The sequence below is a fragment of the Malaclemys terrapin genome, chromosome 1 (assembly GCF_027887155.1).
Source record: "Malaclemys terrapin pileata isolate rMalTer1 chromosome 1, rMalTer1.hap1, whole genome shotgun sequence".
NCBI classification, from domain to species: Eukaryota; Metazoa; Chordata; order Testudines; family Emydidae; genus Malaclemys; species Malaclemys terrapin.
The window spans coordinates 328,164,302-328,191,956 of NC_071505.1; the positions used below are offsets into that span (position 1 = coordinate 328,164,302).

Here is a 27,655-nt window from a genome sequence, read left to right on the forward strand (position 1 = left end):
AGCATGGATTCACCAAGGGTAAGTCGTGCCTGACTAACCTAATTGCCTTCTATGATGAGATAACTGGCTCTGTGGATGAGGGGAAAGCAGTGGATGTGTTATTCCTTGACTTTAGCAAAGCTTTTGATACGGTCTCCCACAGTATTCTTGCCACCAAGTTAAAGAAGTATGGGCTGGATGAATGGACTGTAAGGTGAATAGAAAGCTGGCTAGATCGTCGGGCTCAACGGGTAGTGATCAATGGCTCCATGTCTAGTTGGCAGCTGGTATCAAGCGGAGTGCCCCAAGGGTCGGTCCTGGGGCCGGTTTTGTTTAATGTCTTTATTAATGATCTGGAGGATGGTGTGGACTGCACTCTCAGCAAGTTTGCAGATGACACTAAACTGGGAGGCGTGGTAGATACACTAGAGTGTAGGGATAGGATACAGAGGTACCTAGACAAATTAGAGGATTGGGCCAAAAAAAACCTGATGAGGTTCAACAAGGGACCGAATGGCTAGTAGCAGTTCTGAAGAAAAGGACCTAGGGGTTACAGTGGACAAGAAGCTGGATATGAGTCAACAGTGTGCTTTTGTTGCCAAGAAGGCTAGCGGCATTTTGGGCTGTATAAGTAGGGACATTGCCAGCAGATCGAGGAACGTGATCATTCCCCTTTATTCGACATTGGTGAGGCCTCATCTGGAGTACTGTGTCCAGTTTTGGGCCCCACACTACAAGAAGGATGTGGAAAAATTGGAAAGAGTCCAGCGGAGGGCAACAAAAATGATTAGGGGTCTGGAGCACATGATTTATGAGGAGAGGCTGAGCGAACTGGGATTGTTTAGTCTGCAGAAGAGAAGAATGAGGGGGGATTTGATAGCTGCTTTCAACTACCTGATGGGGGGTTCCAAAGAGGATGGAGCTCGGCTGTTCTCAGAGGTGGCAGATGACAGAACAAGGAGCAATGGTCTCAAGTTACAGTGGGGGAGGTCTAGGTTGGATATTAGGAAACACTATTTCACTAGGAGGGTGGTGAAGCACTGGAATGCGTTACCTAGGGAGGTGGTGGAATCTCCTTCCTTAGAGGTTTTTAAGGTCAGGCTTGACAAAGCCCTGGCTGGGATGATTTAGTTGGGGATTGGTCCTGCTCTGAGCGGGGGGTTGGACTAGATGACCTTCTAAGGTCCCTTCCAACCATGATATTCTATGATTCTATGATCTTATGATGAAAATATCTGGTATGTATAAAGAAAGCTCTGTCACGAGTCCATATCTGGTACAGTTATCATTATGTGCACTAAATGTGCGCCAAATCCTGTGTTTGGCTGAGTTTGTGTCTCTGACCCCGGGCAGTGGGACGACATGCGACAGATTGATATGTATTATGTGACTACCCCTGAGGTCTTTCCCCCTTCAGGATAAAAGCAGGCCTGCATAGCTCTGAAGTCTGGCTCCAGTGGGTACTGCCCTGCAGAGGCAACAAGCACCAGAGTTTGTGTAATTTACTCTTGTCACTTCCATACCCCTAGCATCTGTGGATTTAGAGAGGTAGCTAGAGTATACACTAGGATGTATACCTGCACCCAAACAAACCATTCTCCTTTCTGGCAACCAACTACCCTATTCATTTTGCACCTGAGATTTCCATATTGTCTCTAATCAGGTCATTTTCTCATCCTCCCACTTAGCTGTTTTCCCTGTACTTATTCACCTTCCTGTCCTTTAATGAAAATCGCACTGCTCCAATCCAGCTCTACAATCTAATTCTGGCACCTTCCATTAGTGCCTTAAAACGGAAAGGGAGGTGTACAATGGGGCAGCATGACATTCCGACATCATTAGTTGTGATGCTATTCTGACCCTGTTAACCTGGGCAAGAAGAGACAACCGGTTCTGAAAGCTGCCTTCTGAGCCTGTTGAGAAATCATTTCTTGGGAAAATAATGAAACGAAATCCTGCTGCAGTGACCTGAGGAGATATTTTGGAAAAGTGCACAGTGGAGCAAAGTACAGGTGTGCTGCAAATGCTGCAGCTTGTGTGGGAGCTAGCCTCTTGAATTCTCAGTCTAAAGCTTCACCACTTATCAGGGAACAAAGGCAATAAGAAATGTCGACTGTTGCAGGAACTTAAGCCAATTTTATTCTCTTGCTCTTTAACAGAGAGGCTCTTTCCTCTACAACCCTGTCTCGAGAGGCAGGTGCTGCTTAGTTATGAAGTAGGAGTGAGGTCTCTCCCCCCTCCACCTACTCAAACATCTGAACGAGCCAAAGAAACTCAGCTACCTTTTCATCCTCTGAAACACCTAATTATACAGCAGGGTACTCAGGTAAGTTATGTGCAATTATTTCCTTGAGCCACCTACAGAAAGAATTATAATTCACATCTTCAAGTGAATGATCAAACATCTGGCCACCAATAACCAAGCAAGATGGCTTTTTAGTTTCTGATCTGCCAACTAATAAGTGTTTATTCAGAGAGTGTTTTCACTGCTGCAAGTACTAATTAAGACCCATTTGCTGCCTCTAAGTGGGGGAATTTTTTTTTGTCAAAGGTAAATCACAGGTGAATACAAAATGGAAACCAAATAAAAATTCCCCTTGACCTTTGCATCCTTGTGTGTCTAAGTTGCCAAGCAGGGAGCAGGGAGAGGGAAAGAGGGGAATGGAGAACATAATTATAATAAGTCCCAATCCAAAATCAATGGAAAGTCTCTCATTGACTTCAAAGGGCTTTATATCATGATTTTAATAAATATCTTCACATATTTAAAGAGCCTTCAGTCCAAAGCACTTTATAAATGACAGATGAGTTATTTCACCCACCACTGCATTTCTGCCACCTCTGGGACAGAATGTGGCAGTCATTTAACAGCAGTGCCACATGCTAACCTAGGATGTGAAGAGAAGAATTCCTTATCCATTTCAAAGTGCAGGGGGAATTTAGCTAAGTGTATAGAAGATGTGGTTAGCACACCTCTACTGGCAGAAAGAAATACATGAGCTCAGTGTCTATTTAAGGTGCCTGAATAACTTTTTATTAAATACAGTAGATAAAATAAACTGAAGAATATGCACAGTGTGACTACAACCCAGAAAAGTAAAATAAATAAGCAATCTCTTGAAGTGTGGCAAAACCCTAAATTACTAGAGCCGAGAAAAAAGAGAGAACGTGTGTTTTAAAAACAAAATAATTAGGAAATGTTCATAATTATGGGGAAAGTTGCAAAAGGACTCATGAAAAGACAAGCAGAGGTGACACAGCAGTCTCTTCAAGTGGTTTTTGGGGGCTAACCTTACAGGTCATCAGTTCCAAACTCCCACCCCTTGCTTCAGGGTGAAGAACCCGCATACAGCTTTTGGGGAGGCAGGAATTCATCCAAAAATCCCCCCTGGCACTTGAGGAGAGAGGGGAGAGCTCTGCCTGTTTCCTGCAGCAGCACTGATTGGCTGTTCTTCCCCAGGAGGTTGGGCAGGCAGCCAGTCAGGGGATTCTACCCCCATGTCCCAGGCAAGGCTGAAATTCACGCAAAGGCTGGAGCTTCTGGCATCACTGGGAGACTGGTTGATGAATCAAAATGGTGTGATTCATGAGAGCTGGGCACATTGCAGTCAGGGCCCCTTCTTCCCTTTGGGCTCTGGGTGATCCTTATGTGCAAGGTTCGGGATGCGAAATTACAGCAGAGTCTTGACTCTGAATCTGCCTGTCCCGGTCTGGCAGGGGTCAGGAGGGCACTTTTACAAAGTTAGCAACATTCTTCTTTCTCTATCTTCCTTTTTCTTTTCTTAAAGGTGACGGTGGTGCTCTGCAGAGACAATGTATCAATCCCATCTGCATACCACTAAGGCTGCTTACAAGGTTGCTTTGCTTTGGTAACCACAGCCAGGGGCCTGAACTCTCTATTGTAATTCACTGGCTCTGCTGTAGATACAGCAAAAAGGTTAATTTATGTGAGCATCTTTAGGAGAGAGTGTTTTGTCCTTTTTAACTAGTCAAGTAAAGCTAACGCAGCTATTTTACATTTATATTTATAAAAGATACCCAGAGCTCTGCCAGTTTCAACCCTTCCACCATCAAAATCTCCATTGTTATGCTGTAGGCGCAGTCTGGTAGGTTATCTAAATTAATGACAGAGAGGATATGTTGTCCTGTTTGGAATGTGCCAATCACTTCAGAAGCACTTCTGGTGTCTTTAACAGTGGGGGTGCACACCTAATCATGGGAATGGTGGGTAATTGGCTGTCTCACCGCTAATTATAATTCTGTTTCAACAGGAGTTGATGTGAGGTGTTCCAAGTACTGGAACAAACTTGTTTTTCTATCTTCTTGCAGATTTCACTTACGTTATCATAATGATGCCGCTGAACTCTGAAACACTCAGGAGGCACTTCATTGTCATCTCTGACAGGCAGATGTGATACCCAGAGTCAAACAGACATTGAATTTAAAAAAACAACAACTGAACTGGTACGAGCCTGTACCTTCACCCTGTGCATACAGAGAGCCAGCACCCAGGGTATGCACCACTTGAGTCCGGCTTCAAACCTGTTTCAAGTGCTGAAGTGGGAATTAAGAGAGGCCATTTGCAGGGAGGAGCCTTTGATCTGATAGGAATACAAACTCTATTGCTAGGAGTGGGAGGATGCATTACTGCTTAAAGCATTGCACTAAACCTAAGCGAGCCTGGAGTTGAGCCCTGGTTGTACCACAGACTTTGGGACTGGCCTTGGAAAGTCACTTAGAGCCAGATTTTTAAAGGTATTTATACCCTTAAAGATGCAGACAGGTGCCTACGGGATTAGGTGCCTGAATCTGCTTTTGAAAATCTCACCAAATGTCTACCTGTATCTTTAGGTGCCTCAATCCATTTAAACATCTGACCCTCAGTGGTGCTGCGCCTTCATTCATCATCGCTAAAATGAGGATGATAGAGGATAATAATGCTGCTTTTCTCTCACCTCTTGTCTGCCTAGACTGTACCCTTTTCCGAGCAGAGATTGTGTCTGACTGTGTGCCCAACATAAGGGGGATGGGCCCAATCTCAATGGGTGTCTTTAGGGGCTATAAATAAATAATAAATAATAATAATAATAATGTTCAGATCTGAATTTAATTATGAGCAATGTGAGGGCATGGACTCTGTCTTCTGCATTTGTACAGTGTGAAGTCATGAATAAAAACAGATAAATAACGTTAACTGTACATAAACGAGCCCCTCATATTCCAATAGAGGGCAGAGGCACATATGTAAAGAAACCAGTATGTTGTATACTGTAGTTCATAGTTAAGATACAGATTGTCCTTGTTCTCATTTGAGAGCATTTGGTGTCCAGAGGAGTTATAGTCAATGGTTGGTCCCCATTCTATATTGAAGTGTGGCCCCATACTCCCACAACATATATGCAATCAATATTAATTAAAGGATACATATGGTGTTGACATGCAAACAATGGGGTAAGGTTTACAAAAGAAATTCTACTGTGTGTGAAACCAATTGCATCTGATTCACTAAAACTAGAAAATATGACAAAAGGTAATTTCCTTGCAAAAATACCATTTCTACCCTGGCTTCCCATGCTCAGTGAGCAGTGTGTTTGTGGAATATTTACTGGGCTTTAGGCAGACGTGGAGTCTGCTTGAAATCTCAGAACATAGGGTTCTGGGAACTGAGTACCGTCAGCTCCTCTGTTTCAGGCAACCACCGGATTTTTGTTTGCTGGGCAGAACTTAAAGGAGATTTTTCTCCTCACGAAGAGGTTTGATCCCAAGCACACTTACCCCAGTGTAATCAGGGGCAACTGCACTGACATCAATAATCTCACTTTAAGATCATTGGTGTGAGATATGAGTACAGCCCCAACACTCTGATTCTCTGTTGCCTTGTCAGTTGTATACCATTTACACGTGTGGTACTGAGTACAAAGTGGGTCTAAAACTGCAAGGGCCTGATTCATATTTACACTTAGGCCTTGTCTACACATAAAAATTGAACTGTTTTAAATAGGCCGGAATCGTAAAAGTATTGCAGGCCCTCTAGTGTGGATGCAGTTATGTGTTTACAGCAGTAAATATTTTTCCTGTATGAGAAGGGGAATAGGCCATACCAGTACAAGACCCTATAATATAAGACCTTTTATCTGTTGCGCTCCCTTGTGGCAGGATGTGGACCTACACGACATGACTTCATTCACCCCTATGCTGTGTTTGTCAACTCCTTGTTATGACTCAGCCTTCTGGCCAGGTCATAATAGTCTATGGCATTGGAACAATTTGTATAGTGGGGGTGCTGAAAGCCATTGAACAAGACTGTAAACCCTGTATTTGATGGAAACCACTTCTAGCCAGGGGGTGCGGCAGCACCCCCAGCACCTCTAGTTCCAGCACCCCTCTAATAGTCTATGTCCCCTTCAGGATAATGGGAGTCATGGCTTTAATGGGGGTTAGACAGCCCTGGGTCTCAAGCCTTCTTCTTCAAAGTACTTGGCTGGAATAGGTAGGGAAACCCAGGCCCACCCATTCCACTAGTTTCCAGCTCAGGGCCCTTTTTTGCAACAGCCAGAACCAATCCTTCTCAGTCCCTTGCTGCTCCCTGAGCTACATCATACATGTATACTTCCCCAGCCTTTTGCCCGGCTTCTCCCCATGTGGAGTGTTGGTTTCTCAGGCAGCTTCTCACCAGTGTGCTGGAGGAACCCTCTCTCTGCAGTCCCTCTCTGGCAGCTTCCTCCTCAGGTATTCTCTCTAACTGAGGCCCTTAACCTTTTATCACACCCGAGTGCTTTCCTGCCTATTTAACTGCTCCCAGTTATTCTGTGACTTAACTACTCCCAGGTCAACCTGAGCTGCCTCATTCTCCCCTTGTGGAGCCTGGCAGAGGTAGCTTGGGCCCCTGACCCCTTCTGACAGACATCTTTATACCAGTATAACTGTGTCCACACTAGGGATGTACCAGTATAATTATATTGGTAAAATAACCACACCTGCAAACAAAACAGTAATTCCAGTACAAAAACTAAGAGTAGGTCAGGCCTTAAGCCTCTTTACAGTGCTTTGGAAATATAGCAAGGCCTTATCATAGAATATCAGGGTTGGAAGAGACCTCAGGAGGTCATCTAGTCCAGCCCCCTTCTCAAAACAGGACCAACCCCAACTAAATATAGTATAGTAGGTTTCAATTATATTTGCACCCACTTTAAGATCCTTGTAAACTTCAAGAGCACTGTAAAGGGACATTAGGGTAAATGAGACTCAGGCCCTAGCATTCTGATTTGATTACATTTTATGCTCAATTTGCAAAGATATAAATGAGGGCCCAACGTGCAGGGCAATGGAGAATCAGGCCTACTGTACTGAAATGGTGCAGAGTGCCACAGTCTCCAGTGTGGCCGAGCTGTATTCAGCAAGATGGGGGGGGGGGGGTGCAGGGGAAAGGCAAAGAGAGCTAAACACCTTTATGTTTAAAGATAAGCTGGGGGAAAGGATAGCTTAGTGGTTTGAGCATTAGCCTGCTAAACCCACTGTTGTGAGTTCAATTCTTAAGGGGGCAATTTAGGGAATTGGGGTAAAAATCTGCCTGGGGATTGGTCCTGCTTTGAGCAGGGGGTTAGAATAGAAGACCTTCTGAGGTCCCTTCCAACCCTGATATTCTATGTTAGCTGCAGTGGAAGCTGGAGAGTGGGGTGCTCCAGCTCTTTGCAGGATAAAGCCCAATGTTCTCAGGTGTTTGGGCAAAACCTGATCCTATTGTTATCCTGGTAATATTGCCACTGACTTCAACAGGACCCAAATCTGACCACTGCAAAAATAACTAGAAATTTGGATGCTTAACCAGATTGGCCTAAGACTAACACAAATACAGCTTGTCTCATGGAATTTTTATCACATCCACTCCCTGTCCTGCCTGGAACCTGGCATTGCAGAAGAACATGGGAATAAAAACTGGCAAACAAAAAAAGTCAGGACAAATTTTCAAACCTCAAAAATGTTTTGGTTCCATGTTCAGTTCAAGTTTTTTTAAAGGTTTTGAGGGTACTTAATAGAGCTATTTAAAAATGGATGATTTTTTGTGAAAATGTTATCAAACATTTAATGGAAAGTGCAGTTGAAATTTCTAAAATTTTGACCAGCTTATCCCAACCCATTCAACCATCCCTAATGTTAGTACCAATTGTGCATGTTCTGTTGCTATCAAAAACCTTTTCAGTACCCGCATCCAATCTGGGAGTTTTCCTGCATCTATTACCTTATCTAGGTGTGCAATATTTATTGCTCTGATGAGAGATGACAATTAATCCTTGAATTTACAGGCAGTATGGAAAGAAAACCACTTGGCAAACCAGTAGGTTTATCAGCATAGGCAGTGGTCTATTTGTTCATGGGATATGTGTGTACTTTAAAGAGAGGAAAATCTACACATCACAATTATCCTATGTGGATTTGTTGGGGAAGAGTAAACATGGTTTTTGTAAAGGGAAATCATGCCTCACCTATCTACTAGAATTTTTGAGGGGGTCAACAGGCATGTGGACAAGGGGGATCCAGTGGATATAGTGTATTTAGATTTTCAGAAAGCCTTTGACAAGGTCTCTCACCAAAGGCTCTTAAGCAAAGTAAGCTGTCATGGAATAAGAGGGAAGGTCCTCTCCTGGGTCGGTAACTGGTTAAATGATAGGAAACAAAGGGTAGGAATAAATGGTCAGTTTTCAGAATGGAGAGAGGTAAATCATGATGTCCCCCAGGGACCTGTACTGTTCAACACATTCATAAATGATCTGGAAAAAGGGGTAAATAGTGCAGTGGCAAAATTTGCAGATGATACAGAACTATTCAAAATAGGTAGGTCCAAAGTAGACTGTGAAGAGTCACAAAGGGATCTCACAAAACCGGGTGACTGGGCAACAAAATGGCAGATGAAATTCAATGTTCATAAATGCAAAGTAATGCCCATTTGAAAACATAATCCCAGCTATACATATAAAATGTTGGGGTCTAAATTAGCTGTTACCACTCGGAAAAGAGATCTTGGAGTCATTGTGAATAGTTCTCTGAAAACATCCACTCAATGTGCAGCAGCAGTCAAAAAAGTGAACAGAATGTTGGGAATCATTAGGAAAGGGATAGATAATAAGACAGAAAATATCATATTGTCTCTATATAAATCCATGGAATACTGTATGCAGATGGGGTCACCCCATCTCAAAAAGAGATATATTGGACTTGGAAAAGGTTCTGAAAAGGGCAACAACAATGATTAGGGGTATGGAATGGCTTCCATATGAGGAGAGATTAATAAGACTTGGACTTTTCAGCTTGGAAAAGAGAATACTAAGGGGGGGATATGATTGAGGTCTATAAAATCATGACTAGTGTGGAGATCGTAAATAAGGAAGTGTCCCACTGTTCATATGTAAGATATGTAACAAAAATCCAGCTGAGAAATACCCATCTTGATCTCCAAGATTTATATCTCACTGTAAAATTGCTCTCCAAGTGTTTAAGCTCCCCCCCCCCCGCTTTTTTTGCTGTGAAATGGATCCAAACTACTACTTGTAAAGTCTCACTTAGAAATGAAATATGAGATCATTTTCAAGCTATAAAAGTATATTCTGCTCTTACAACAAAATAATTGACTTAATTAAAGATGTAGTTCTGTTTTCATTGTTTCTTTTCTCTTTAATTTAATGGCCCTGTTAATGCCATAAGGTCAATAAAGTTAGCAGTATGTTGAACTTATACAACTGGTGGAGATTTTTGTCAAGCTTTACTGCACATAAGAACATAAGAACAGCCATACTGGGTCAGACCAATGGTCCAGCTAGCCCAATATCCTGTCTTCCAACAGTGGCTTAGGGACACTTCAGAGCATGGTTTTGCATCTCTGCCCATCCTGGCTAATAGCCATTGATGGACCTACTTCATGAACTTATGTAGTTCTTTTTCTAACCTTGTTATAGTCTTGGCCTTCACAAAGAGTTCCACAACTGACTGTGTGTTGTGTGGAAAAAATACTTCCTTTTGTTTGTTTTAAACCCGCTGCCTATTAATTTCATTTGGTGACCCCTAGTTCTTGTGTTATGAGAAGGAGTAAATAACAGTTCCTTATTTACTTTCTCCACACCAGTCATGATTTATAGAGCTCTATCATATCCCTCCTTAGTCGTCTCTTTTCCAAGCTGAAAAGTCCCAGTCTTATTAATCTCTCCTCATACAGCAGCTGTTCCATTCCCCTAATCATTTTTGTTGCCTTTTTCTGAACCTTTCCCCAAGTTTTTCCAATTCCAATATATCTTTTTTGAGATGGGACAACTAGATCTGCACGCAGTATTCAAAATGTGGGCGTACCATGGATTTATATAGAGGCAATGTGATATTTTGTCTTATTATTTATCCCTTTCTTAATGATTTCCCAACATTCTGTAAGCATGTTGTGCCATTCTGATAGTCTGCTCAGTGAGGAGCACCTACCTCTGCAAATAGACCCACTGAAGTTAATGGGAGTGTTCATGCAATACAGCACTATTCAACAAAGTGAGGAGATCAGAATCTGGCCCTGACCATGTAAAAGTTTCTGAAGTTTTCCCAACCCCCTCCTGAAAATTGAAACCGCAGACTTTTATTAAAAAGACTTCAAAAACTAGACTACTTTTTATATTATGAACCGAACTAGGCTCTCTGTTGCTTTGGGGCATTCAGTCAGCTACCTTGCATAATTCAAATCCTTAAAGCCCCAAATAATCCAAGTCTATGCTCAGTTTGCAGAAAACCGACAGAGGAAAATAGTTGTTCCGGATATTTCCAATACCATATGGCAAATTGCATTTTCTGCCGTTATGCGGCACATTTTAACTCCAAGGAATTTGTAATTATATTCCACTAATTGGCTCCATTTATTTCTTTAGCAGGCTTCCCTTTCTGTAAAAAAGGGAATGAAGTTCTATCTTTACCTGCTATGATTATCACTTGTATTATATGTGTAACTGTTCTTCGAGGAAAAGGAATGTAAAAGGCCAAGTAATAAATAGGCACGAAACATGTATCAAATGAGGGCAGCTCTTTTGTCTAAATGCTCCATATTCAAGAGATACGAGTTGTCCAATTATCCCCTATGTTTTCTTTCAGGGTCATCTGAGCGCTAAGTACATACTTACAAAGATATCACCTGTTTGGAGAGTTTGAATGTGAATGTATTTGTGTGCAGCTTCCTCTCCTTCCTTTATTCTAGTGCTCTCTTCTGTGTCCGTAATCACAGCCTTTTGGGTGTACCTTGATGCTGGTTGTTGGTGCTCAGCTGTTCTTTTTTCTTTCTGTAGCACTGGCAAGAGGCACTCCTCTTTATTAAAAGTTTCTGAGAATGGAACCTTCTGACTCTCAGGTTCCCTCTGCCGAAATGACACATAAAGTAATTCACTTGCGTTGGATCTAGAAAATGGATCTAGAAAATGCCTTTTAGAAATGCACTGGTACAGTTGATGATGCCCTAAAAATCTATAACAATGTATGGACTACTAAGTCACATGTGGGACCCAGTCTGGTAGGTGGGCTCAGAGGCTGCTTACCAGTCAGGTGAGTTCACACAAAACAGCTGGAGTTGGGGAAGAGAAGGACCTCCATTATAACTTTTAGCCTAGTGGATCAGTACTAACCTGGGATATGGGAGACCCATAGCTCAAGTCCCCCCTTCTCTTGAAGGAGGGGGGGGAGAGAAAGAAGGGATTTGAACATGGCTCTACCACCTCACAGGTGAGTGCCCTAACCACTAGGCTACAGAGTCATTCTAACTCTTTTTCTGGCTCAATGAATATTTAATTATTTAATTTAAGTGGAACAACTTCAATAAGAGAAATTGAGGGAGCCCCACCTCAGAATATCACATTGGCCAGTGGTTAGGGCACTCACCTGAGATGTGGCAAATCCTTCTCATCAGACGGGGAGGGAAGGGGGCATTGCACCCCATATTCTTCACAGAAATATTACGATGATATGATTATAACATAATCATAATGTATTCTATGCAAGATAAGTCATGTGAGGTGTCATTGGAAAGGTTACGATTTGCTGACTATGGTTATCCTATTTGCATGCATGTATCATTTTTGTATCTGAAGTTATGAATATTGACTATGTATCTGTATTTCAAATGTAGTTACACCTCGGTAACGGTCACTAAACAAGATTTTTTCAGTCTATATTGTGGGTGGTGAAGGGCAAACTCATGGCAATGAGCCATTAGGAAAAAACAATAGGCCTTAGGAGAAGCTTATCTCCCACCTGGAACACTACAGACAGCCTCTGAGTAATGGCTGCTAGGACTCTACAAAGACATGTGATGTAACCACATGTCTCTAGACTCCATCTTGGGATGTCAGTGTCTTTCCACAGACCACTTTGGGGACAAAGGGTTCCCCGCCTTATATGCAAAAGCTAGATAAGGCGGGGAGTGACATCATCTGTACAATTCCCTGTGCAGTGCAAGACGGTATAATTTTTGGTTTATACTCCAGAGGGGCCTAAGGAGCTGGGAGTAGCTTTCCCATGCAGGGGCTGGTCAAAGAGCCTGCCTGTAACTGCAGCTGGGTGTGTCCCTACCTGTATTGATGCTGGTGAAAGTGCAGGCTGGAAGGCTTTGTAGCTTGTCACAGCAGTACAGTATTAGAGGGAGCCCAGGCTGGTGGATCAGGGGGCTTAGTCATACCCCAGTTCCAGGTGGTACCCTGGGGGAACCCATCACAGGGGGGACTTGAACTTGGGGTCTCCCACCACCTGAGTACCTTCACTACTAAGGTAAAGTTTTATAAGGGGGGTTGTTTCCCACACACAGGTGTTTAGTTTTGAGCCCTGCAGGCAACCTAGTCAGCTGAATGTCTATCTTTCCCTGATTCATGGATCACAAGCAGAGCTAAGTGTCTCCCTGCAGCCCGGACTTAGGCACCTAATTCCATGAGAGGGGTGCGGCCTAGCACATACACTTCTGGCTGGCATCTCCCATTGGCTAGTTTAGGCAGTTCCCTGCCTAGTGTGCTGGCTTTGTGGTTTGTAGTCTAAGGTGCCTATCGCGACCGGTTCATTGTATAGGGAACCTAGGCACCTAACTCCGGCTTTGTGGATTGCAGTGCTGTCCTGTGATTTTTCTAGGCACCATGATGCTCAGAGGTGCAATGTCTAAGTCCCTTTGTGGATCCCACCATTTATCTTCAACTCTTTCTACTCTTTATTAAGGCTGCATTACTAATGCTTCTCCTTCTTTGATCCCTCCAGGAAAAACCCATATAGAGAAAGGATGGTCTTGTAATTAAAGCACTGGACTCAGATGCAGGCAATTGAACTCCTAGCTCCGCCACAGATTTCCCATGTGGCCTTGGTCAAATCACTTAACCACTATGTGCCTCAGACCCTAACCTTCTGCTTGATGTTATACCCTTTAATTGTCTTGTTTATTTAGAATGCAAACTCTTTGAGGCAGGAGATATCGGTGTGTTTCTATTGTGCCTAGAAGGATGGATCTCTGATATTCAAATACTGACTCTTGACCAAAAAAGTGAGAGGTGGCACATCATGGGAGTCTTTAGCAGTGGTGCATCATGGGAGATGTAGTCTGGCTGGGGAGCTCTGCTCACAGAGAAGAACGGGGATCTGAGGCAACTAAATTACAAGTCACATGTGCCATAGTGGTGGCATTTCTAAATCAAAATGTTTCCATTTTCAGCCAAAATATTTAAGTTTTGGGGCTGTAGGTTTTTATTAATGAAAACTATAAATTTTCTGGACATTTTTTGCAAAAAGTTTAGTTAAGTCCAAAACACAATTTTCTGTCAAAACAATTTCAGTGGAAAATTTCCAACCAGCCCTTTATGGATGGGAACCATATAGGTACAGAATAAGTAAGTAATCTGCCCAGGATCAAATAGGAAATCTGTGGCAAAATCAAGAATAGTACCAGATCTCTTGAGCTCCAGGAGATTATTTTAGTCATCAGATCATTCTTCCTCTTGTGCACAAACTAACACACAACATGTGCTCTTAAAATGCATAACCTAGTGTCCCAAGGTTGAATATCTTTTTCTCTGTTTAGAAATGGAATCTTCCAGTAGCACTGGGAAGCAGCTATTGTAACCTACTGGGAATTGTGTTATGAATGCGAAGGATTCTCTTTGCTTTAGCTCTAGTACATTACAATGTTATCTAAAAAATTATTGCTTCTCTTTAACTGGAAAGTGGCAGTGCTACAGTGTGGCCAGCCAGAATTAACATTTTTTCTATTAGATTTTCGGCATGAAATATTAGGGCACGCTTTTAAAGTTTCAAATTGCAAATATCATCATTAATTTTCAAGTTAATGTGGTCAACCTTTCCCACACGGACAGCATTTAAATGAAATTAGTGAAATGAGCTACAATACCTTGGTCAGGGCCTCGTACAAATACCCTTCATCATTAATGGGCTCACAGTAGAGTTGGGCTGTAATTAATAACATCTTTGGTTACTAAAAACAAACACCATGAACTGAGTATGTCTCTATCATGATCAAGGCCTTTACATATAGGAAAGACGTCTATGGCCATTTGCTGTAACTGGCCAAATAATATAATATAATATAATATAATATAATATAATATAATATAATATAATATAATATAATATAATATAATATAATACATGCATACCTATGTCTTCAAAGCAGTGGGTAGGATATTTTCCAATTAAAGGGATAAATTCTCCTGTCTGCATCCACAAAGGATGGGGAACCAAGGCCAAATGTGTCATTCACATTATTTTGCGCTTTACTTGTTCAAAGTGCTTTACAAACATTAATTGCTTAATAATCCACATGACATACACACTTTTCCCCAGAGGGATAAATTGACTTGTCCAAGACAGTGGTATGTGTACCTTGGACGTATGCAGTGGTCTTCCAGGGGGCACATCAACTCATCTAGATAGAATATCGGGGTGGGAAGGGACCTCAGGATGTCATCTAGTCCCACCCCCTGCTCAAAAAAAGACCAATCCCCAGACAGATTTTTGCCCCTGATCCCTAAATGGCCCCCTCACACCCCTGGGTTTAGCAGGCCAATGCTCAAACCACGGAGGTATCCCTCCCCTCTTGTAAAACTAGTTGTCTAGTTTTACAAGAGGCTACATAAACGTCACTAACAAACTAAAATTTCATGCAGACAATGACTTGTTTACACTGCTCTATATACTATACACTGAAATGTAAATACAATATTTATAATACAGATGACTTATTTGATAATTATATGGTAAAAATGAGAAAGTAAACATTTTTTCAGTAATAGTGTGCTATAGCACATTTGTATTTTTATGTCTGATTTTGTAAGCAGGTAGTTTTTAAGTGAGGTGCAACTTGGGAGTACACAAGACAAATCAGACTCCTGAAAGGGGCACAGTCATCTGGAAAGGTTGAAAGCCACTGGTAAGATAACCAAAAGAGGAAATCACAAGACTGGAACCTAGATCTTACAACTCCCTATCCTATGTGTCTAGTCCACCTGACCACACTGCCAGCCCTGACAGGATATGCTGATGTCACAATATGTTCTCTCACTTCATTTGATTCTTTGTAAGCCTATATCTTGGTACTGGAGCTGGTCAGAGAAAGGAAATTCTATTTCATGGAGGATTTCGATATTTCAAAATTTCGTTTTACTCGGATTTGGAATGAAAACCTGGGCCAGGGTTCCCCGACTCTCAGCTCCCTGTCAGCCCGCCAGGCAGGCTGCCTTCGAGCCAGGTGGGCAATCCGGCCCGAAACAAGGCAGGTTTCACAATCCACCTGGCCGGCAGGATTTTGTCACAGGTTTCCCAGGCTGGGCGGGGGAGGACAGTGGCAGATCTGAAGCATTATCTCCTTCCCCCTCCCACGCAGGCTTAAGATAAGGCTAACAAGATCAGAAAACCCCTTTGTGGACTAAACTTATGGATGTCAGGGTCACCACCAGTGATGGCTACATGGCAGCCTCACTCTTGGAGTTAAGCCCTGGACTGCCACACTGATGACTGTAGACTTCTTTTGGTGTCCTGAGAACTGTGGATTCAGATATAATTGAGAGCAGGATTTGGCCCCCTATCTTTAGCTTTGAATGGGTTCATTCAGCATTACAAAGAGAGAGAGGAATTCTCCCCTAAGCTACGTATGGTGGATCTTGATCTCAATCTTCTCTTCTCCCTACAGAAGCAAGATTCCTATTGCTATCTGTGGTAGTTCTGCACCTTTAGAGATAGCAGAATACTGGAAGTGAGATCTGTCTGGATGCATTTGAGATGTATATTTTGCCCAAAAGGGAGGAAAAAAAGAAGTTACCTCACAGTGTGGGTTGTGCCTGACATGAAATGTTCTCATTTGCTACACAATTCACAGTTTAACTAAATGAAAGTTTAAAAAATAATATTGTGACAATGTGTTAAAAGAAAATTGAATCGATGGAGTTCCAAATCATAAATAATAGCCAGACATGGCATAATGGAGTGGAGCATCATAGCCAAATATTCTAAGGAAAAAGAATTAGCCTGAATGAGGATCAGAGCCACATTGTGCTATTTACTATAAATGGAGTAAGGGTACAGCTACACAGCAATTAATCACCTGCAGCTGGCCTGAGTCAGCTGATTCGGGCTTGCAGGGCTTGGGCTGCAGGTCTGTAAAATTGCTGTGTACATGGTTGGGCTCGGGCTGGAACCCGACCTCTGGGATCCCATGCGGGGGAAGGATTCCAGAGCCCAAAAGTCTACACTGCAGTTTTTAGCCCTGTAACTCACATCCCACAAGCCCGAGTCAGCTGACCTGGGCCAGCTGTGGCCATGCCGTGGGTCTTTTATTCCAGTGTAGACGTGCCCTGTCCCAAAGAGTAAATTCTAGACAAAGTGTGGGAGAGGAAACAGAAACACAGAGAGCTGAAATGACTCACCCCAGGCCACCACTGAGAATAGAACATGGGTCTCCTGACTGGAGCTGAGTGAAATGTTTTGGACAAATAGTTTCATCACCAAAAATTGCAATTTCAATTGACTCAAAACTATTCACAAATTTGACATAAATTCATTGAATAGTTTTGACCAAAAAAAAAAAAAAAATGGGACCAGATTCATGAGGAGGAATATATTCTTAATCCAGTGGTTAGGACACCTCTGGGATATGGAAGACCCAGCATCCCTGCTCTGGAGCAGGGACTTGAATCCAGGTCTTCCCTCTCCCAGGTGAGTGCCCATGTCACCTGTCTACAGTCAGTCACTCTCTCACTCTCTTTCCCCACTCCATGACTATTTGAGAATTTAATTTATACAAAGTGAAAAAACTTCACCTACCTCAGCATATCCTATAGCCTGTGATGTATTGTTGGAATTACAACCTATCACTTTAATATTAGGAGAAGTGTGTGGGGGGTTTCCTGGTCCTGGCTGTAAGTTGTGGGCTCTGTAGGGCAGAATGCAATCAATCTGTGAAAAGCCAGCCTACAGAAAGGTGGAGTGAGTCATGCCTCTTTGCTTTATGGAGCAGCCTGCTTTGTCTCTCTCTGTTTTGGGGTTCTTGTGTGTTATCAGTTTGAATTCTAAAAAATAAAGTGGTGTCAGTTTGAAATCTTCCAGCAAGAGTAGTTTATATTTTTATCTAACTTCTATGTTTATATGCTGTGAAACATAATATTGGTCAGAGGTTAGGGAATGCCAGTGCAGTAATTTGGCCAGCTCTGCTCCTGACTCCCAGGCCAGTGCCAATTCTACTGGACCATGCTGCCTCTGTGAGGCATGGCAGTCTCGACTGTTGGCTATGCACTAGTATAGTATTGACTGTCTTGAATTTCATCCTGATTTCCACTGGTACAAGATCAGAAACAGATTCAGGCAAAAACATACAGTAAAAGTAATGCAGTGGAGGAACTGCAAAGACAAGTTAACGGGCTGAGCATGAAAGAATCTTAATCAAACGAAAAGGAAGCTCATAAATTCTGGGAGACCGCTCACAAAGTCTCCACAGGCATGTCCACAAAAGGGACATCTCTAATGAATCTTATCAATGCATGGAATGTAGAAAATTACATTGCAGAATGTGAGACTTGAGAAGCTGATTGTCACTGTTTAAAAAAAAACAACAAAAACCAAATGCTTCCATTAAAATGAAGACTTACACTGTCTAAAAGACTTTAATGATAGCCGAGGTTTAGAAGATGTCATTGCCTTCAGGACCCGCAGCCTCCCCTGAAAGAAAGGACTGTTTTTAGCTCTGTGTAATTGCAGGATGTCTTCTCACTCCAGAGTGAAGGGGATTATCTCCAAACATAAGACAAATAATAAGAAATTATCTTTCTCTTCCAGGCAGCTAATTAAACAGGCCCAATATCAACAGTAATTTCTGCCGTATTGTAGCTACAAAAATTATTGTCAGGGACCAAAAAGCAGTAGGAATAAAGAATATATCATAGAAACATAATGAGGTAATTATTACCTAAATATATAGAGAAAAATGTCTTATGTTTGCAATGTAAAACTCTCAGTTATGGATTATCTTTTTCTCGCACCGATGTTTATTGTATTCTCTCTCTCTGGCTTACTTTTTCTCTCTGTACAAGCCACTGTACAGAGCTTTCTACCCAATACCTTTCCTTACGTTGGAAAGATAGGGTCAGCAGGTGCTTTTCATAGAGTCCTGTAAATTTCAGATCCTTTTCATGAATGTACAGGCCAACTCAAGGAGGAAATGTGAAATTTTATTTCTGAGTCATTTAAATGGAAAATTTGCACAACAGAACTCTCAAGGATCAAACTTAATTTTCCTTCTAGAATGTGAATGGTTCTTACTTCTTACAAAAAGAAATTCATGGCTACAGTGAAAAGAATCCTAAATATTTCAGAAGACAATTCCAAATGTATGTCACAATACTGTTTCCCTTTAGACCCGAGCAGCTTGAGGCCTTGAAGGTTGAGCAGTTAGGAGCAGAAATTGACAGTGACGATGCAATCGTGTTTATTTACAAGAAATGCACAAGTCCTGATCCTACAAAGGCAGGAGGAATCCAAAACAAAAGGAGCAATTTCTGAGCATACAGACCCCTGGTTAGAACAACAGGGGGAGGGATAGCTCAGTGGTTTGAGCATTGGCCTGCTAAACACAGGGTTGTGAGTTTAATCCTTGAAGGGGCCACTTAGGGATGTGGGGCAAAACCAGTACTTGGTCCTGCTAGTGAAGGCAGGGGGCTGGACTTGATTACCTTTCAGGGTCCCTTCCAGTTCTATGAGATAGATATATCTCCATATATTAATACCCAGTCAAATCCTCTATCCACCTGGTGCTAGTTTCTGGGCTGACTCTATCCAGCCTTGTTTAAGCGTGGCCTCTAAATTGTCTTTTACAACTATCTTAAATGAAGGGCACATTCATACCTCAGAGGGGTAGCTATGTTAGTCTGTATCAGCAAAAACAATGAGGAGTCCTCGTGGCACCATAGAGATTAATAAATGTATTTATTTATTTATTTTATATCAATTTGTTAGTCTCTAAGGTGCCACAAGGAATCCTTGTTGTTTTCATTCATACATCCGTTTCAACAAGGTTTTAACTCAACCCATAGCAAGGTTTGACTCAGTTTGTAACAACAGAGAGAGAGATTTCCTGCTTCAGTGAGCATCACAAATTTTTTTTATTGCCATTGACGGAAGACACTGAATTCGATTTAATCTTCGTGACTCTTCATGGAACATACCCTGACTGTTTTTCTTTTCCCCCCACAAAAAAGGCTAAATAGGAGTGACTCCATTTGCTCATGTTGTCATGGCTCAAACTTTAGTCCAAGTGCAAATTCTACTGCTAACCCATGGGGGTGGTCATAATTTACATCTCGAGTCAATAAATGTTAGTGTTCATCCAGGTTAGGCGGGAAGTCCTCCTCCATTGAGCTAGTAAGCCTCTGAGCTCACCTATGAGATCAGGGCCCACCTGTGAGTTAGGCAGAGGAATGCCTAGAGTGAGGCGGTAGGAAACTTTTACTGCTGAATGAGTTTAGGTGCCTACAGGGTTAAGGAGCAGCTAAGCGAGGATTTTGTGAATACCAGTAGTACCCAAATCTGGGAATTAGGTGCCTAAATCCCTTTGTGAAACTATTCCTAGCTCTCCATTCTCTCTAGGATTAAATTCAAAATACCTCCATATGGGCTAAATTCTGCCTTCGGCTGCAAACAGAGCTCCAGATGGAAGTCAGTAGAAGTCGTGTACAATCTCATTGCAACTTGTCTGTCCAATTTCAAAATGGGGCTTTTTGTATTTAAAGTTATCCAAGTACTTGAGTTTAAGGCACATTATTCTATTCTATGCCCTTTCTCTCTTCCTCACACCCTCAACTTGAGGTTCATCTCCATTATTAAACTGATCATTATTGTCAAAGGTAGCTCATTTTGTGTCTTTGGCTCCACTGTATAGAAAAGCCTTTCTATATTTCTCCACATCATTGATTTCTTTTCCAATGCCAGTCCTGTCTTAAACCCTCCCTCCCGCTCTTACCTTGCAGGCCTCTGATTCCTGTCCCCAGATGCCTTCCATTTTTATCCGGTCAACTTTTATGCTCGTAATCATTTAATATATTTCTTGATTGTTCATGGAACACTGAGTCTTTATGTGATTGGTCACACTGTATATTTGAAACTGACTAATGTTGATGTGCAGTGATGTGATTCCTCCCCGCTATCCCAGCCAATTACAAAGATGCCACTTAAAACCAAAATTACTTGGCTGTCTTTTTTTTTTTTTTTTTATGTCTACAGATTTTTACAAAATTACTTCTTCCTGCATTTCTGTGTTTGACGTGCACTGCCATTAAGCTACTTTTCAAAACCTGCTTGCCAGTGCTCTTCAACCTCTCCAACGTTCAAACATTGTATCAGGGCACAGAACTATCGGTGGATTTAAAGAGCCATATGGCAATAATGTGGCACTCCTGTAACAAAAGAAGGGACTCTTCCAAGAGAGATGGCACTTGCAGCATTTGGCTGCCTGCCCGTGTAAAACCATTGTTGGTTGGCACCAATGGCCCAAAGAAACTGGCATGCCATCCTAACAGAAGGGCTTGAGTATAGGCAGCCAAGAGACCATATATGAACATCAAATGTGTTCTAAGAGAATAGTTCATCGCCAAGAATATATCAGTGCTTGTCTGTCTTGTGTAGTCAAGGAGAAAAGAAAACCTGTGCGGTGAGCATGGTAAGGGTTAGAGGCCTCAAAAAAATCACTCAGTTTATAGCAACAGTCACAAAATGCAGCTGATATCATTGACTAAAATTCAAGAGACTCATTATAGGTTTTTTATATTTTTGGTATTGAACACCAGAATGTGGTTGTTGTTGGTATTGTAATAAACTCACTAGTGTATATGTGTACCACTGCCCTCTGCTGGGTAGCAACAGAACTGCTAAAAAGTGTGTCATAGTGACTCATAGGCCCCATACTGCTAGAGGTAACGTATTCTCCTTTAGCTTGAAAGGAAAGGGGACAGCGCTTCTGAAGTGGGAGGATATATGAGTTTTATTCCCACAGTTTGCCATGAAGTTACATGTGGGCAGCACAAGGATAAATTAGTAGCTCTTAGAGATCTTCACAAAATCAATGGGAATTTTATTTTTAAACTAATACTTCCAGTATGAAAGTAACCCTGTAGTAGTATAAATTAAAACAAAATAATCTACTGCATATAAGTCATTTTTTAAAAGGTGGCCGATGAAGATACTGACTAGAACTGGTAAAAAAAACAAGAAAAGAAAAGGTCCTTTATTTTTTCAGTAGAATTCATCATTTCAAAATTTAAAAGTTGATCAGAAGTCAAAAAAATTCCAACAAGCTCAAGAATGGGGATGAGAAGATCCAGAAATGTTCCCACTTTTTAATGTAGAAATTTAGAGCCAGCTGTAATTCTGAAACTACAAGTTTACACTATAGCAGTGGTCTCCAACCTTTTTACGCACAGGATCACTTTTTGAATTTAAGATCAACCCAGGTTTTCCCCCGCCCCTTCCCTGAGGCCCCGCCCCACTCACTCCATTCACCCCTCCCTGTCTCTCGCTCAGCAGAGTGTTGGGGTGCGAGAGGGGGTCAGGGGTGCAGACTCTGGGAGGGAGTTTGGTGCAGGCAGGGCCGGCTCTAGGATTTTTGCCACCCCAAGCAAAAACAATTTTGGCCGCCCCCCCCCCCTGTTTTTTTCTTACCCCACCCCCGGCCCTGCCTCAACTCCGCCCCTTCCCCAAATCCCCAGCCCTGCCTCCTCCCCCCAGGCTCTCAAGCCTAGGAGAGAGGGAGGGAGAGGGAGAAGCAGCGCGTGCGCCGCGGCCACTCAGGGTCTCCCCCTCCTTCCCAGGCTCTCAAACCCGGGAGGAAGGGGGAGATCCCGAGCGGCCGCGGTGCGCGAATCAGCTGTTTCGCTTGCCACGGCCGCTCGGGATCTCCCCTTCCCTCCCAGGTTTGAGAGCCTGGGAGGGAGGGTGAGCAGCGGCGCGCGAGCGGCAGCAGCGGAGGTGAGTTAGGGCGGCCGGGGCACATTTTTAGGGGCGGCATGGCCCACGCCAGAATGCCGCCCCTAAAAATGTGCCGCCCCAAGCACCAGCTTGTTTTGCTGGTGCCTAGAGCCGGCCCTGGGTGCAGGAGGGTGCTCCAGGCTGGGGCAGGGGGTTGGGGTGAGGGAGAGAGTGCAAGGTGTAGGTTCCAGCCAGGAGGCCCTTACCACAGGTGGCTCCTGGCCGGTGGCACAGTACGGCTCAGGCAGGCTGCCTGCCTGCCGTGGCCCCACGCCGCTCCTGGAAGTGACTGGCTTCTGGCATGTCTCTGTGGCCCCTGGGGGCAAATGGGGCAGCAGGTCTCTGTAAGCTGACCCTGCAGTTCCTGGCCAATAGGAGCTGCGGGGATGGTGCTGGGAGCGGGGGCAGGGTGCGGAGTCACCTCCTTCCCTCCCACAGGTCACAGAAATGTGCCCGCAGCCAGCCGCTTCCGGGAGCAGTGTGGGGCCATGGGCCTGGCAAGCAGGCAGCCTTCCTGAGCCCCTTGGTGCCACCAGACTTTTAGTGGCCCGGAGTTTGCAATCCACTGGCAGAGGCTCCAGGATTGACCAGTCGATCACGATCGACAGATTGGTGACCACTGCACTATAGCCTTAAGAATGATCCAGACCTCATCCACTAATTGTTACAAAAAATGTATTAAAACATTTATCTGGAAAACATGCACTGGGCTGAATAATTCTTTGCAAACAAATTATTGGGCAAATTTAGTATCCCTCACCTTTTTGTGTGTGTGTATATGATTTTCTGCCCCACCCCTCATATTGATCCTGAACAAAAGGAGGCAATTTTTAGCCATTTTAGGCAGTGTAGATATGGTTGTCACTTCACCTGATTTGCAATATGTGGTGTGAAAATCCATATAATCCTGGTGAAGGTCTGTGCTTCCAAGAGAAGATTGAGGCCTTGACTCAGCAAAGCATTTAAGCATGTGCTTAACTTTAAGCATCCTACTCAAGTCAATAGGACAAGTCATGAGATGAAAATTAATCATGTGTTTGGCTGAATCACAGATACAATCAATATGATTGATAACATGGTCAACATGACTGTCCTAGAGGTATTAAGCAGGTGGATTAATTTCTATCAGCCTGGTTAATTCTCTGCAGGAGGAAAGTATTGCAGGGGGCCAAAGAAAAATACAAGTAAGGGTTTTCTTTTTTCTGTGCTGACTGATACTACTCAGGATTATAGCTGACAAATCTTTGAGGTGGGATGTGCTAGACAATTGTGCATCCATGTCTGAAATCCTCGCTTTGTCATAGAGTCAAAGAGTTTAAGGCCAGAAGGGACCACCAGATCTGACCTCCTGTATATCACAGGCCTGCAGGGCCGGCTCCAGGCACCAGCCGACCAAGCACGTGCTTGGGGCGGCACCTTGGGGCAGGGCGGTGCTCGATTTTTTATTTATTTATTTATTTATTTTGATTCGGTGGCGCGGCGCTCGGAGGGGGGGGCGGGGGCTTCGGGCGGCGTGGTGCTTGGAGGGGGGTGGGGGCTTCGGGCGGCGCTCGGAGGGAGGGCAGGGGCTTCGGATGGCGTGGTGCTCGGAGGGGGGCGGGGCTTCAAGTGGCGTGATGCTCGGAGGGGGAGCGGGGACTTCGGGTGGCACGGCACTTGGGGGGGCGGGGCTTCGGGGGGCGTGGTGCTCGGGGGGGCGGGGTCTGTATATCACAGCACTCAGCACCTGCACACTAAACCCAACCACTGAAATTATACCACATTTGTGTCACTTTAGCTATTATTTAGCTATGTTAGATGCATGATTGCCCTTCTGATTTTAGTTTGTCCTTTCCATGGCTCAGGTTATATGTAAACTGTTCTCACAATGCTTTTACTGTGTGCGTGCAGAGGTGGAGAAAGGAGGTTAAAATACTCGATTATTATTGTTTCTCACACTTTTTGGAAAGGCTTCTCTTTGACAATTAAGAACAAACAGGTTTCATGCCCAAAGCATTTTCATAGATTTATGTTGGCTTGATTTTTTTCTTGTATTGTTTGCATCGTCGGTGCCATTTTTGTATCGCATAACCAAATACCCACAATACCATTCTTAAACCAATTAAAACTAGAGGGTATGCAAGGACAATCAGCATATGATTTGCCTGGGGTATGTTAAAATGAATGTGAGAATGCCATAGTGTGTGGGGAGGGGGGTGAGGGGGAAGCAGCTCACTTCCATCTGCATTTGGCCAGAAGATTATTCCCATCCTATTAGACACAGTCTTGGCCACATTCATAACCTCCAGGCTTGATTATTGCAACTCATTATTAGCTAGGAATAAAGCCACACACCATGAAAAAGCTCCAACTGGTACAAAACACAGCAACCCTTCTGCTTATCAATGCAGGTCACCATCAATGTATCACCCCAGTGCTCCACTCTCCAGTTCAAAGTCTGTCTTCAATTTCAAAGGCCTCAAAAGGATTAGTGAGCGATTACATCTACTCTCCACAGCCCTGTCCTCATGTGATACTTGGATTCCATGGGAACAATGAAACTGTCAGCCAATATCAGGAGATTCATGAGCGTGGAAGACAGAATTTTCACAGGAGCTGGACCTAGACTGTGGAACTCACTGCCACAAAGAATAAAAATGACCACAAAACTAAACATTTTTCAGAATTAAATGCAATAAACTTATTTCTCTGACTTAGTTTTCCCACAATAATTTCCACACATGGAACAAACCACTCCTTCAGACACACGAACGTAAACAAAATAACTTACTACAGGCTAATCAAGCTATTTCTCTGACAGGCTGAGAAGAAAGAATGAAACATGTTGTTTTTATTTATAAACACATGAAGAAACTCAGGTAACATTGCTAGGGACCATATAAATACACAGACAGAGTTGTCCATTGGTGTTAGCAGTGGATGGTGTGGAATTATCCGCCTTGGCTGGAGTGAAAGCAATATTCTAGCGTGGTTTACGTAAATTCTCAATAGGCCAAATTCAATGCTGGTGTTGCAGCTCAGATGAAGTCAATAGACTTACCCCAGGTCTGAGTTTGGCCCATTCATTCTTGTAACAGAGGCACAGTATAAGTAGGGACTGCTCTTCCAGAAACATAAAACAACTCTGAACCTAAATTCTTTCATTAAAATTCTGTTTCCACTGGGTCCTTTCATTGTTCCAGAAAGAAAAGATAACTTTTACTTTTCCAAATACACCTCAATCAGATGAGCCTGAATGGATCACTTGCTTTATCTTAGCCCTTCCTTTTCTCATTCAGGCCTTTAAATTAACAGTTCTTGAATATACCCAAAAGCAATTTAAACTACAGTAATGTATTTAGGAACTTTGCTGCGTGGCCCAACAAAGGATTCAAAAATCCCCTGACTCTCCCCTTGAGTCTTAATCATGTGCCTCAGAATATTTTTCCACATGCTGGTAGATTTGTTTGTTTTAACTCCGTTAATACTCTGTTCTGAATGCAAACCATTGCTAGGGGCTATCTTCTTGATTCACCCAATTAATCCCAGCATGTATTAGAATGTGGGTTTTAGAATATTTGCTTACTATACTTCATTGTATTTATTTATCACAAATTACATCTGTAAAATTGGGATAATACTTACTACTAAAAACAAGACTCAATTCTGCTGCAACTGCTGGAGCCCCACTGACTTCAGTGAAGTTTTGCAGATGGGAAGCAATATGCCCATGCACTACCAACTGCTGCATCAGAGCCTATAATTGTATCATAAGGCTATGCTATAGCATTAATTCCATCCAGGGATATGTATTAAGGATTGGTTAATGTTTGTACCACATTTTGGAAATGCAAAGCACTATATTTAACAATTACTGTTATGTCAAGTATCACTAGATCAGGGATCGGTAACCTTTAGCATGCGGCCCATCAGGGAAATCCACTGGCGGGCCGGGACGGTTTGTTTACCTGTAGCATCTGCAGGTTCGGCCAATCGCAGCTCCCACTTGCTGCAGTTTGCCATTCCAGGCCAATGGGAGCTATGGGAAGCGGCAGCCAGCACATCCCTTGGCCCACACTGCTTCCCGCAGCCCCCATTGTCCTGGAATGGTGAACTGTGGCCAGTGGGAGCTGCGATTGGCCAAACCTGTGGATGCTGCAGGTAAATAAATCATCCCAGCCCACCAGCGGATTTCCCTGACAGGCTGCATGCCAAAGGTTGCCAACCCCTGTACTAGATGATGCTGTTAAACATAGTCTTCCAAGTTTTTTCTTAGCACCTGGGCAAATTTTCAGTCTTGGGAAGAAATCTTTTAGTGGTGATGGTGGTGATGGGTTTTGTTTGGTTTGGTTTGTTATGTAAGGTACTGCAATAAGGAAGTGGTCTTTGGAGAGGTAACTGTGTGAGCAGCAGAAAGAGTTTGTTCTCTGACTTGGGCTCTGAGAATCAGGCATTAGTGTTGGGTTGAGATTTGTGAAAAAAGATATTGTTCCACATGCTCTTGGTTACCACTTCTGTTCCTGGACTGGTGTATATAAAGCAAGTTACACTTACAATATATCTAATATATATATTCCATTTCCTAGTTGCCAATTGATTAATGCTGGTTCCATTTCTCACTGTCATTGCTGGTCTTATGTAGATGGACAGATTACTATAGATTTATGAATACACATAATGTTCACCATATTGTGGCTTGCTACCCCCTTCTGATGTCTCCAACTGTCAGTGGATCCTTTGTTGCCAAAGAGCTTGGTTTGTTTGGCCTAATAAAATGAAGGCTGAGGGGAGACATGATTGCTCTCTATGAATACATCAGAGGGATAAACACCACAGGGGGAGAGGAGATATTTAAGTTAAAGGCCAAAATTGGCACAAGAACAAATGGTTATAAACTGGTCATCAACAAGTTTAGGCTTGAAATTAGATGACAGTTTCTAACCATCAGAGGAGTAAAGTCTGGAACAGCCTTCCAAGGGGAGCAATGGGGGGAAAAAAATCTAACTTGTTTCAAGGCTGAACTTGATATGTTTATGGAGGGGATGGTATCATGAGGCTGCCTACAACAGCATAGGGCCCATCCACAACTGCTATTAGCAAATATCTCCAATGGCCGGAGACGGAACACTTGATGGGGAGGGCTCTGAGTTACTACAGAGAATTCTTTCCCAGGTATCTGGCTGGTAGGTCT

At 43.1% G+C, this 27,655-nt stretch overlaps 1 protein-coding gene across 1 annotated transcript in view; it reads right to left on the bottom strand.

Moving 5' to 3' along the window:
* LOC128830041 (uncharacterized) overlaps nucleotides 1-27,655 on the bottom strand; it is a 109,081-nt gene that overhangs the window by 24,528 nt on the left and 56,898 nt on the right. Inside the window, exons 11-13 of the mRNA XM_054015672.1 lie at nucleotides 18,120-18,189; nucleotides 14,372-14,430; nucleotides 11,124-11,354 (exon numbers count right to left, since the gene is read on the bottom strand). Of these exons, the coding sequence (XP_053871647.1) occupies nucleotides 11,124-11,354; nucleotides 14,372-14,430; nucleotides 18,120-18,189 (360 nt within the window). The remainder of the gene's footprint in view (nucleotides 1-11,123; nucleotides 11,355-14,371; nucleotides 14,431-18,119; nucleotides 18,190-27,655) is intronic.